The 14,177-nt window shown below is 38.3% G+C and overlaps 1 protein-coding gene across 1 annotated transcript; it reads right to left on the bottom strand.

Annotated features, from left to right (window-relative positions):
- Positions 1 to 976: 976 nt before the first annotated feature.
- Positions 977 to 1,687, bottom strand: LOC131023496 (uncharacterized). The gene has a single exon (XM_057953039.1). It carries the CDS (start codon positions 1,685 to 1,687, stop codon positions 977 to 979), a length of 711 nt encoding a protein of 236 aa, XP_057809022.1.
- Positions 1,688 to 14,177: the final 12,490 nt, after the last annotated feature.

Here is a 14,177-nt window from a genome sequence, read left to right as displayed (position 1 = left end):
GAAGGCGGACTAACAGTGGAGCTCTGAATAGCAGGATGTCGTAGCCGGTGCTTTATAGAGGTATCAGAAACTCCCTTCTTCCCGGATTGTTTGGTAGCGCCCTTAGGACGCCCTCGGCCGCACTTGCCGTATGTCGAAAGAGCGTTAGTGAGTTCAACCATAACCGGCGTATCCATTGGGCGATCATGATCAATAGGCAAAGAAGAACCACGCCCAGCAGTTGTTTGGGAAAATTCCACAATGGAATTGTCATGATATTGTGTAGAAACAGAGGTGGAAGAAGCGCTCGGGGTGTGGCCGCTGGTAGGACTGATAGCCTGCTTTGGTTGCTGCCCGTGCTGATAAACAACCCCGTCTCTGCTCAGCTCATTGTGAACATCAGCTGTTTGAGAAAAGGTCCCAACCAGATTAGTTTGCCCAGCAGGTGCAGCGGGCTCCCCTGCTCTCTTGTTTCCCAAATTGGTAACGGCACCAACAAATTGTGGCTCCATCATCTAGCTCTTCCTGGTGTGAGTCGCCTCATTTTTAGCCGCCAAAACTTCCGTGAGTTGCTCCTCTTCATCCGACGCCTCCTCATCCTCCAAGATTTCAATATCGTTGTTATGAGCATTGGCTTCATAAGGGCTCGAAGAACCAGCCATCGTATCATTTTTAAGAACAGTCGACCCCTCCTCCACGTCCTTATGAGGACTCATATCGGCATTCTTCTTCTCCTGACACAGGCTCGTATCGGCCGTCTCCAACCGACCAACCTTCTCATCAAATTGGCTCCTAGATGGATCATTCACAGAGGCATGGTCAATGCTCTGTTCAATCATGTTATTGCCCTCAGTATTCTGTTCCTTGGCAGTATAATTAACGTCAACAATCCCCTCATTACATTGGTCTTCCAACTGCTCGTCTGCCAAAGCATCGAAAGAATTCATCGTGTTAACAACTTCCAGCTTCTCCGTCCGCTTCCAGCTCGGATGTGGTTTCATGAATTTCCCCATTTTATGCAGCTCAGCTCCTTTTTTTCACTATTTATCGGCATCTCATTCTTCCCCAAAGCATTTTGCCGACAATTATCTGAAGAGTGACCCACTTTCCTGCAAACACCACAATAGTATGGCAAGTTTTCATAAACAAACTCAATCTCAAAAGAAGAGGAACCTCTGTTAACAGTCAGGTTGTAAATAATATCTTTTGTGACATCCATCTCGATGAGAACCCTTGCGAAATGGCCCACCGCGCCCAGGAAGGTCGAGCCATCAATTTTGATTGGTGTGCCCACCGAACGAGAAATTCCAGTAATGAGATCAGGATGCCACAGCTCATGTGGGAGATAATAGATACACAGCCAAACCTGCGAGTGCGAGACCGTTTCCTTATAGGGATTGAAAAGCAGCGTCCATTCTCGAATCTTCAAGATACCCAACTTTAACTTCCAAAAAGCTTTAGATTTTGCCTGCATCAAATCACTTTCCCCCGAAAATCTAAGCGTAAAAAAGCCTTTACCCAGCGGCACAACTTGCCACGGCGCCGAGACAGCCCAAAAGGCTTGCAATTCATTCTTGATATCATCTGCAAAGCGCGGAGAATCGCCTTTTTGTAACAATAATCGCGCATGGAGCGAAAATTTAAAACGTTGAAGTTGTTGATTGTAGATCTCATCCGGAACGTCAAAATAAGGGCGATTATTCTTCATAAACGGATGTAAGGAACACTAATCCTGTGCCAGGACGTCCGGAGGTTTCGACGAGATTCTCTGCAACTTGGATGCATAAGAAACCCTAGCAAGGCTAGGGTTAGGAGTTTCTTTCGAAATCATCTCCTTCGATGGCTGCCTAGCATGAGTAGGAACAGATTCTTTATTTACGTCTCCGGAGGATGTAACGTCAACAGCAACCTTAGAAGAAGGCTGGTGAACAGCAATAGCCGGCCTGTTCGGTAAGAAATTGTTGGAAACTGTTGGAAAGTCTTGAAAGGGAACGGGATTGAGCGAAGAGGATGCCATAGCGCAGCCGCCGAAGAACCGACAACGATCAACGGCCTGTAATGACCCGACTTTTAATTGAGGATTTAAAATCTTCTAATGACAGATTAAGGATTTATTATGACAATTAGGGTTCGGCATCCATTAATAAAATATGAACTTATATGAAATTTGATGATTTATATACGTGATGATTTATTTTCATTTTTATTTTCAATGGATGATGCACTCAAAATATATTTTGAGTCCATTAATCTATTACCGAGGATTTAACATTGAAGTGTTAAATATAGATCTTTTAATTGATTGTTAAAGTGAGCCTATGCGATTATTTAATTTATTTAAATGGCAAGCTCAATTAGATTTTATACTTCAAATGAGGAATTTGGCTTATATGTATTAACGTATTTATATGAGTTTCGGACTACATAATTATTGAATTGGGCTCAAAAGTTTATTTAATTATTTCTTCTTTAAAGCCAACCCCACCACTTCACCATTTTCACACCACCATATTCAACTACTACAACCCATTTTCATCAACAAGATTTACGAGACAAAAATTCCACAAGCGTGCTGAAGAAAGTCCATATTCATATTGCATGCTGAAGAAAGTTCATGTTCATAATTATCAAGCTGAAAAAAGAATTATGTGTTCATACTAAAGCTGAAGAATTTCCACGATCCTCACCACCCCATTTTTCTTTTATAATCTACACCATTCTTCACCCAAACCTCACCACTTCACCATTTCTAAATTCTGCAGCAAGTTCACACAGCAACTACACTACCAGACCAAGGTTTTCTTCTTAAACTGAGCTCGTTTATTTTGAGCTCTCTATTTCGTTCAACTGTTACAGAGAACCACCAACACATACCAATTTCTCATATTCCATTTTTATGTGCATATGCAGCCTGTTATAAACAGAATTTACATATATAAATGGAGGGTTGAAATTACATGAATGAATGTTTAAGTGCAGTACGCTTTATTGAAGTACATTTACAGTATTTGAAAATGAATTCAGTAAAAAGCCTATTTCTATGTTTTGAACTGAATATGAGGCTTGAACCCTGTTTTGTATGTGTGAGTCGAGATCAGAGGGAGGCGGCAGCCGCGGTGGCTCGTCGCCGGCGACGGAGCGGCGGCGGTGAACCTGCCGTTGTCTCCGATCTGCCAAGAAAGGAAAAGAGGAGTTTCAGTTTTTAATTTTAAAAAAAAAAAGGGAAAAAGATGAGGGAAGAAAAAGGAGAATAGGGAGATAGGGTTTTACCTGGGTTGTCGGCGGCTGCGCCTGCAGCTTCGCCGGAAATCGGAGGGAGGAAAAGCGGTGGCCGTGGTCTTGACGAGGCAGCCATGGTGACTCTTCGTCGCCGGCGGTCAACGGAAGGCGGCGGAGCCGTGGTTCCGTTTTGCCAAAGGGAAAATAGAAGAGAGGGAGATGGAGATGGAGATGGCGGCCGTGTGGCCGGAGAGGAGAACCAGGCGGCGGCGCATCGTAGAAGGTGGCTGTCTGCCGCCTTGTTCCGTCAGTCTTGAGAGAGGGAGATGACCGAAGGAGGAAGAGAGATAGAGGCGAGAGGGATAGAGGAGAAGAGAGGGGGAGAGTTCAGGGAGAGATGAGAGGAGCCGACGCCGGAGCCTTCGTCCGGCGAGCGTCCCGGCGAGAGGACAGAGGCGAGAGAGAGAGTGAGAAAGAAGAGAGGGAGGCGCAGCTTTGTGTGTGTGTTGGGAGGTGTTTTAATGTGTGTTTATTTAGGTTAAGAATTGGGCCGGGTTGGGCCGATTTTATTAAAATGTTGGGCTTCCTTTTAATTTAATTGACTGTTGGGCCTTTCCTTATTTATTGGGCTCGGCCCTTTACAAATAAAAATTTGATGGGCTTCTTTTATTTAAAGAACTTGGGCCTGTTTTTAATTTAAATGTTTGGGCTTCTTGATAAATAAAATTGGATCTAATTTATTTAATTAATTTGGGCTTATATCTATTTAAATTATTTGAGCTCTTAATTATTAATTTAAATTGAGCTTGATTAATTTAATTATATATTAACCTTTAAATTAATTATATAAATGAAGTTATTTTATTTCAAGTATTTATAAATGGACTTTAAAATAAAATATTTTGAGTTAAACTCTTATTTAAATTAATTCTTTTCAAATGACTTATTAATATGGATTATTTGAAAATGATTAAATTATTTTAAGTATGAGAAAGAATTATCTATGATGATTTAATTTGTCTATGTGATATTGTTTGTTTTGTTGTTAAAAGATGGAATATTTGACTTGATGACGTGAGTAGAACGAGTTATGATTAATGCGCATGTTGATGTTCGAATAAATAGTTTCGAACCTAAATGATAGTTATGTGATAATGTTTTGAGTTTAAGGTTTTGACGAGATAAGACTAATATGGATGCTAGAACCCTAAAATCATTAAAAAGGAGATAGTTTAGTTTAGAGACCTATCTTCCTTTTCTTCACGACTTCTTCTCAAACTTATCGATTCTTCGTCAATAAAGGTCCAGGCGGGAAGTGAAAGTTAAAGAAGGAGGTAACTCTACGCCCCTAGTGGGAACGGAATGAGGTGGGCTTTCTTAAAACACGTATATAGAGATCCCCTGCATACAGGCCTCTTATACGAAATGAAATGAATGATATGATATGACTATATTATTTCAAATGATGAATGGTTCTTATGAAATGAAATGTTTATGGAAATGATTAAATGATGAATGGTTCTTATGGAAGGAAAGGAAATGTTTATGAAATGATTGTCTGCCAAAAATGTTTATGTTTTATGTATGTATCCTATCTGTGTTGGTTCGCCAACTATAAAGGAAATCGAATTCGGATCCTACGCTAGACGAAGGTTTGCTAGTAAGGGTTAACGTGTACACTCATGGAGACTGTGTGTCGCTTGCGACCGGTCTTGGCGTCCGTGGAAGGAGGCCTCCTTCCCGGCGCGTAAAAGGAACAGATATGGATCATATAGACTGAAAATGGGATGCGCATCCAACTTTATGAAATGAAAGAAAATGTTTAGTAAGCACAGGTCCTTCAAGTACAACCCTGTGTGTTACTGTTGGCAGTACATTAAATGATATAAAATGTTATGTTTCCGGCATATGTTCACTGAGTATTTTTACTCAGCCCTGCATGTAGTTTTCCCTAATGTGCAGGTTGAGCGGGTGATGGAATGGAGTGGAGTTGAGTGGATGTACCTTTTGACATAGAACAATAATGTAACCTTGAGTATACATCTTCATATGTATAACTTACACGTATTTCCGCTGCAAGATACTCTGACTATGTTAAGGTTTTTATTTTAAGTATGATACTCTTTTGTTGGTTAATCCACTTTGACGGGCCTTCCTGAACGAATGTCTTGTTTTTGCCCAAGTGATCAGTTATGATCCTAGTGTTATATAATAATTGTCTCTTTTCGTAAAATGTTTGATTGTTAAGTAAATGCCCCTTTCTTTCCCCGCTTCTTAATCCCCTTCCCGAGTCATAACCCCGGTTAAACCATCCTTAGGGATTGCGGGCTGTGACAGAGTGGTATCAGAGCAGTTCGTTTGCTCTGGCCCAAGAATTTTCCTTCAAAAGCCAAGTCTGGATCGAGTCATTTGACTTAAATGAATCTTATGACACCGCTCAACGCTCCATTGCATCACGCTCAATCAGGAAAAAGGTAACTGTAGTTTCAATCTTTTGATAGTGTTATGGTTTTAAACAGTTGCAAGGATATGATTGTGAAACGCATGTTATGAATGATATGTTGATGCTTTACCTTTTTATGGCACAATTTGTGTATATTATGTTGATATGATTGTACGAATGAAAGGACATGGACACGTTTTTCAAGGAACATAGATTGCTAGGAGTTACATGATCATAATTGGAAAAGAACATAGATTGATGGATCAATAGGATATTCCTATATTCTAGATGCTTGATATGTTGAATGAGAAAAATGACTGAACACCTCGAATGTTTTGGTTTCCTTCGGGAGACTGTAGTTTCGTTAAAACTCAAAGATAGACTGAAAAGATACGTGCCACGATGATAGTAAGTCAACGAAAGGTGGCAAGAGACAACTTCAAGATGGGCGTTACACCACGAAGGTTTTTAAGCATAGTCTCTACGTTCGATAGTTCACACATGACAGAACATCGAGTTGACTTTGTTTCATGATGAGTTATAGAAATAATATGGTTTGACTGTTACATTGCTATGTTATAATATATCTACTTATGGAAGAATGTTGAACGTTCGGTATATAAGTCTAGGGATAGGACCCTAAGTTTGAGCTATTAGCTTACTGTTACGAACTTAAGTTTTGTTATGTATAGTATGATGAGAATTTAGAAGACCCAGAATTACCAAGTTCGGGATGATGTTTCCCGTGTAACTGGGAAGTGATTATGTTGGACCTGGCCAGTCCACATGATTCAAATCTCAGTAGACGTCTTTTGGGTTTATAAACCCCTGTATTTCAACTTCAGTTTAAAAATCAGATGGGTTCTCACTCGAGGTCATTTTGTTCGACCTGGTAGTTACTCCTTTCTACCCTCTGGTTATTTATTTGAGTCTCTTGAACAAATTTTCTGCAACACTTTATTTTGATATCATTCGAGATTTGAGCCTTTGCAACTTTTGAGTTGTTCTAGTAGATTCTTTTGATGTATACGACTAAGAAGCGTTAGTATATTGACTTAGTAAGTCACCCAAACTATAGCATGGTTAATTTACCTTCAGTTGTGTCTAAAATAGTTGAGATTAGTATTTCTCCTCTGATTATTATCGACCACTCCTTTTGTTAACAATTTATAGTACAAACCGTAAGGTTTGAGAATAAGGACTTGAGTTATTTTGTCTATGCTGATTTCACGATAGAATCATGGAAAAAGTGTTACGCATGTGATATGAGAAAAGGAATGTATTGGTGATCATTTTTCTTTAAAAAAAATAGAATGTCTGGTAGATGAGAAGCTAGAAACGAGGTGGGGACAGAAATGAACCATCACGAAAGATGGATGAACTTTTTCTCGAGTAAAGATTGTTTTATCAATGAAACTAAGAATCCAGTTGAGGGTAAACTCTAGATTAAGACGATGAAGAGAATCTTTGATTTTCTTTGTACCGCACCAGAACGACTTCATATGTTGCATTCCAGTTGACTAGATCTACAGATTTTGGTGAGAGGCCAAAAGAAAAGCAATGACTCAAGAATGGTTAGCAAACTTGTCTTAGAAAGACTTTAAGACGGACACATATGACATATATTTTCAATATCTGCGATAAGTGGAAAGAAACGAAAATGTTCAACCTCAAGCAAAACAAGATGTCTATGACCAAGTACGACCAGATTTGCTGCGACATATCCGTTATGCCCCACAATAGGTGGACATCGATGAATAGATGCCGAAGAAGTTTCGACCTGGCCTAAAGTATGAGATAAGAATGGCATTGCCAACCACGGTGAGTTTACGTACTTTGAATTGCTCAACAAAACTCTAGACGCCAAGGTAGTTATGCTCGGGGATCACCCGACACAAATTCAAACTGAACAAAGTGATCAAGACATGAAAAACTTTTCACCCATAGAAGGAACGATGATAGTGACACGTAGTTATATGAACCTGTAATTGAATGTAGGATCACTTAAGGTGGTAGCGAATAACTTGATGTTATACCAATATGGAACGTAGATGTAACCCTAATAATGGACTGGTTAGCTGAGAACTATATGCTATGATTTATGCAATGAATGGGAAATCTCCTTCAAACCTCCAGGAATAGACGCTTTAAGTTTTCACGAGATTAGTATAAGGAGCGGATACCAGTTATTTCATACATACAAGCCATGAAGGTGATAAATAAGAAACATTACCAAGCTTTCCTTGTATACCTAAACGGATGAGCTAGCACAGAAAGGACAGTTGAGGACGTAGAAGTTATACGTGAATTTCATTATGATTATCCGGAGAACTTACCAAGACTGCCACCCAATAGATAAGTAGAATTTACCATCGACCTAGTACCAGGATTGACACGTGTATCAAAAGCATTGAACAAGATGACTCCAAAGGAATTGGAGAACCTAAAGATCCAATTGCAGAAACTACTAGACCTAAGTTAGATCATGTCTAGTGCATTCCCACCGGGAGCGCATATTTTGTATGTTATGAAGAAATATGGCACTTTGAAAAGGCGTACAGACAATAGAGCGATGAACAAACTAATACTCATGAATGAATATCCTTTACCGAGGGTAGATGAATTGTTCGACCAACTCAAGGATGCAAGTGTGTTTTTCCAAGATCGATTTTAGGATCGAGTATCATTAGCTAAAAGTCATACAAGAAAGTATACTCAAGACAAATTTTAGAATGGGTTATGACCACTACAAGTTTGTAGGTGTGCCATTCAGGCTAACAAATGCCCAAATATATTCATGGGCATCATTGATAGAGTATTCCACCTTCACCTGGATAAGTTTGTCTTAATGACTCCAAGAATGAAGATGAACATAAGGAACATTTAGGGACCATGTACACAAGTACTATTGGGTGAACGAATTTATGCCAAATCAGTAGGTGTGAGTTTTGCTCAAGGAAGTGGCATTTTCTGGAACATATTGAATGATTTGAGTTTATATTTATTAAATATTGCACGTATAATTTACTTAGATTAATTTGAACACCAAGGTTCAAATTTGATGAAGGCCGTGAGTCATAAGGCCAGAGACGAGCGATGCTCAATTTTAATTGAGTTATTTTGAGCATGCCAATGTGTTTAGAATAATTAAAAATATTTGTATTTAAATTTTTGGAATTTATTTCCATTAAATACAAATTTTCTAACTATTCGATGATTTATTAAGTTGAGATATGTGGAGTATGTGAAGTCATGTAAGTGAACTAGCAGTGCATATGAGTTAATGCTATGTTAGTAAGACTATATGAATTATTTGAGTATTTATGAGATGAGCATGATTAGTAAGTTATTGAGCTTTTTGAATTGCATGAGAAATGCATATAAAATGGCTAAGTATGAGAAATTAGCATGGATTAGATTTATTAGTTTAAATGAGATAAATAAATTAGAAAAGCATGTTAATTAATTATAGTTGGAATTTAGTATTTAATTACAAAGTCCGAGATTTAATCGAGAACTATGAGCATGATAAATTGTTAAGATATAATTTATTATTTGAGTTTGATATCGATTATGTGTCTAAATGGAGTGAGTGTGAGAGTTATGAATAACGCACATAAATGTTGGTCTCTGACACTCGAACAATTGGTGTCGAGTATAAATGATAGTTTACTGATAAAGAGTTTTGATGATTTTGAATTGTAGTGCTAGAGATTCTAAAACCTGATAAGGAATTTGTAGTAGCTGATGAGACAAAGAGGATGGGTTGAACCCGTAAAGGATTATGATTTTGGTATTAACCATCACATGGACAAGACCAATGTAGTAGATGATACAGTGAGCCGGAAGGCCTCGTCTAAGATATGATAAGATGATGATAGAAGTGATTAAACCACACAGCTTGAGGAAAATTGTGGTAGGAGCACGAAGGAATGATGAGAAGTTAAGAGTAAGAATAAGGATAAGAAGTTTCAAAAATTACCACGAGGAATCAAATAATGCTATCTTCTTTGAAGGGAAGATATGCATCTCCATGACAATGAACTTAAGAATAAGATAAAGCCACGGCACCCTTATACTATCACCAGGAAGTACTAAGATATATTAAGATCTAGAAAAATTCTAGTTAGGAGAAATGAAACGAGATGTAACCTCATTTGTTGAAATATGTCTTGCGTGCTAGCAAGTGAAGGTTTTACAACATATCATATCGTTACTTTGAGTCTGCGAGCTCATAAAGTCAAGCTTAATGTCATGTTTGGGACAAACCGAGCCCTTAACGAACCAATGAATTTCGTTGTCGAGATGGATTTTTCGAATCCATCAGACTTAAGCAAAGGTTGTCACGAAAGGGGGCAGTCAATGCCCACATGACTCGAGATTTCTTCGATGAATGAATAAAAGTTTATAACGGCGTTTTAGGCTGACTGCCTACATGCTCGAAATGGTTGGTCTCCTTACAAACTGTTTAAGTTGCCTTAAGAATGCTTTAGAGATATTAGTCATTATAGTTCCGCTTAAACGACATAGAAATTACTAATAAGGTATGTTGAAGACGACCGAGCTAAACCGGGGTGAAAGCTGAGAACATGTTTTTCCCACTCATTATGAGACATATAATATCAGTTATCAATCGACTATCGATAGGTTGCCAAATGAGGCGTTATACGCGAGGAAATATAGATCACCAATTTGTTGAGATGAAATGACTAGATGATTGAAATCATCCGTCAAAATTTGATAGTGAATAAAAGAGGGCCATGATTGACAGAGTCATATGTTGACAAATGACGAATTGACCTATGATGTGAAAGTGGGGAGATAATTTTCATAAAAGTTTCTCCATCAAGAGAAATCATTGGATTCAATGTGAAGGGTAAACCTAAACCCCGTTTTATAGGCTCATACGAGATTGTAGAAAGGATGAGCCCAATAACTTATTGGTTAGCGTTAGCACTAAGCTTTGAGAATGTGCGTAATGTATCCCATGTGTCGCAATTAGAGAAGAATGTTTACGATTCAAAGCATATGATCCATAAGAACAACATTGTTATTAGTCAATATTTGAGTTACGAAGGAAGATCCAAATCTATCTTAGATCGGGAAGTTCAGGTACTAAGGACTAAGTCGATACCGATAGTAAGGGACCTATGAATATATCATGGTCAAGAATAGACTACGGTCTAACAGGAAAGTGAAGTACTCAGAGTTATTTTTTGAGGTACAAATTTCGGGACGAAATTTATTTTAAGGGGGATAGTATGTAATGACCCGACTTTTAATTGAGGATTTAAAATCTTCTAATGACAGATTAAGGATTTATTATGACAATTAGGGTTCGGCATCCATTAATAAAATATGAACTTATATGAAATTTGATGATTTATATACGTGATGATTTATTTTCATTTTTATTTTCAATGGATGATGCACTCAAAATATATTTTGAGTCCATTAATCTATTACCGAGGATTTAACATTGAAGTGTTAAATATAGATCTTTTAATTGATTGTTAAAGTGAGCCTATGCGATTATTTAATTTATTTAAATGGCAAGCTCAATTAGATTTTATACTTCAAATGAGGAATTTGGCTTATATGTATTAACGTATTTATATGAGTTTCGGACTACATAATTATTGAATTGGGCTCAAAAGTTTATTTAATTATTTCTTCTTTAAAGCCAACCCCACCACTTCACCATTTTCACACCACCATATTCAACTACTACAGCCCATTTTCATCAACAAGATTTACGAGACAAAAATTCCACAAGCGTGCTGAAGAAAGTCCATATTCATATTGCATGCTGAAGAAAGTTCATGTTCATAATTATCAAGCTGAAAAAAGAATTATGTGTTCATACTAAAGCTGAAGAATTTCCACGATCCTCACCACCCCATTTTTCTTTTATAATCTACACCATTCTTCACCCAAACCTCACCACTTCACCATTTCTAAATTCTGCAGCAAGTTCACACAGCAACTACACTACCAGACCAAGGTTTTCTTCTTAAACTGAGCTCGTTTATTTTGAGCTCTCTATTTCGTTCAACTGTTACAGAGAACCACCAACACATACCAATTTCTCATATTCCATTTTTATGTGCATATGCAGCCTGTTATAAACAGAATTTACATATATAAATGGAGGGTTGAAATTACATGAATGAATGTTTAAGTGCAGTACGCTTTATTGAAGTACATTTACAGTATTTGAAAATGAATTCAGTAAAAAGCCTATTTCTATGTTTTGAACTGAATATGAGGCTTGAACCCTGTTTTGTATGTGTGAGTCGAGATCAGAGGGAGGCGGCAGCCGCGGTGGCTCGTCGCCGGCGACGGAGCGGCGGCGGTGAACCTGCCGTTGTCTCCGATCTGCCAAGAAAGGGAAAGAGGAGTTTCAGTTTTTAATTTAAAAAAAAAGGGAAAAAGATGAGGGAAGAAAAATGAGAATAGGGAGATAGGGTTTTACCTGGGTTGTCGGCGGCTGCGCCTGCGGCTTCGCCGGAAATCGGAGGGAGGAAAAGCGGTGGCCGTGGTCTTGACGAGGCAGCCATGGTGACTCTTCGTCGCCGGCGGTCAACGGAAGGCGGCGGAGCCGTGGTTCCATTTTGCCAAAGGGAAAATAGAAGAGATGGAGATGGAGATGGAGATGGCGGCCGTGTGGCCGGAAAGGAGAACCAGGCGGCGGCGCATCGTAGAAGGTGGCTGTCTGCCGCCTTGTTCCGTCAGTCTTGAGAGAGGGAGATGACCGAAGGAGGAAGAGAGATAGAGGCGAGAGGGATAGAGGAGAAGAGAGGGGGAGAGTTCAGGGAGAGATGAGAGGAGCCGACGCCGGAGCCTTCGTCCGGCGAGCGTCCCGGCGAGAGGACAGAGGCGAGAGAGAGAGTGAGAAAGAAGAGAGGGAGGCGCAGCTTTGTGTGTGTGTTGGGAGGTGTTTTAATGTGTGTTTATTTAGGTTAAGAATTGGGCCGGGTTGGGCCGATTTTATTAAAATGTTGGGCTTCCTTTTAATTTAATTGACTGTTGGGCCTTTCCTTATTTATTGGGCTCGGCCCTTTACAAATAAAAATTTGATGGGCTTCTTTTATTTAAAGAACTTGGGCCTGTTTTTAATTTAAATGTTTGGGCTTCTTGATAAATAAAATTGGATCTAATTTATTTAATTAATTTGGGCTTATATCTATTTAAATTATTTGAGCTCTTAATTATTAATTTAAATTGAGCTTGATTAATTTAATTATATATTAACCTTTAAATTAATTATATAAATGAAGTTATTTTATTTCAAGTATTTATAAATGGACTTTAAAATAAAATATTTTGAGTTAAACTCTTATTTAAATTAATTCTTTTCAAATGACTTATTAATATGGATTATTTGAAAATGATTAAATTATTTTAAGTATGAGAAAGAATTATCTATGATGATTTAATTTGTCTATGTGATATTGTTTGTTTTGTTGTTAAAAGATGGAATATTTGACTTGATGACGTGAGTAGAACGAGTTATGATTAATGCGCATGTTGATGTTCGAATAAATAGTTTCGAACCTAAATGATAGTTATGTGATAATGTTTTGAGTTTAAGGTTTTGACGAGATAAGACTAATATGGATGCTAGAACCCTAAAATCATTAAAAAGGAGATAGTTTAGTTTAGAGACCTATCTTCCTTTTCTTCACGACTTCTTCTCAAACTTATCGATTCTTCGTCAATAAAGGTCCAGGCGGGAAGTGAAAGTTAAAGAAGGAGGTAACTCTACGCCCCTAGTGGGAACGGAATGAGGTGGGCTTTCTTAAAACACGTATATAGAGATCCCCTGCATACAGGCCTCTTATACGAAATGAAATGAATGATATGATATGACTATATTATTTCAAATGATGAATGGTTCTTATGAAATGAAATGTTTATGGAAATGATTAAATGATGAATGGTTCTTATGGAAGGAAAGGAAATGTTTATGAAATGATTGTCTGCCAAAAATGTTTATGTTTTATGTATGTATCCTATCTGTGTTGGTTCGCCAACTATAAAGGAAATCGAATTCGGATCCTACGCTAGACGAAGGTTTGCTAGTAAGGGTTAACGTGTACACTCATGGAGACTGTGTGTCGCTTGCGACCGGTCTTGGCGTCCGTGGAAGGAGGCCCCCTTCCCGGCGCGTAAAAGGAACAGATTTGGATCATATAGACTGAAAATGGGATGCGCATCCAACTTTATGAAATGAAAGAAAATGTTTAGTAAGCACAGGTCCTTCAAGTAAAACCCTGTGTGTTACTGTTGGCAGTACAATAAATGATATAAAATGTTATGTTTCCGGCATATGTTCACTGAGTATTTTTACTCAGCCCTGCATGTTGTTTTCCCTAATGTGCAGGTTGAGCGGGTGATGGAATGGAGTGGAGTTGAGTGGATGTACCTTTTGACATAGAACAATAATGTAACCTTGAGTATACATCTTCATATGTATAACTCACACGTATTTCCGCTGCAAGATACTCTGATTATGTTAAGGTTTTTATTTTAA

Source organism: Salvia miltiorrhiza, chromosome 4 (assembly GCF_028751815.1).
Source record: "Salvia miltiorrhiza cultivar Shanhuang (shh) chromosome 4, IMPLAD_Smil_shh, whole genome shotgun sequence".
Classification (NCBI taxonomy): domain Eukaryota; kingdom Viridiplantae; phylum Streptophyta; class Magnoliopsida; order Lamiales; family Lamiaceae; genus Salvia; species Salvia miltiorrhiza.
The sequence above is the reverse complement of the archived record's forward strand: the minus strand, read 5'-3'. Positions and strand labels throughout refer to the sequence as shown.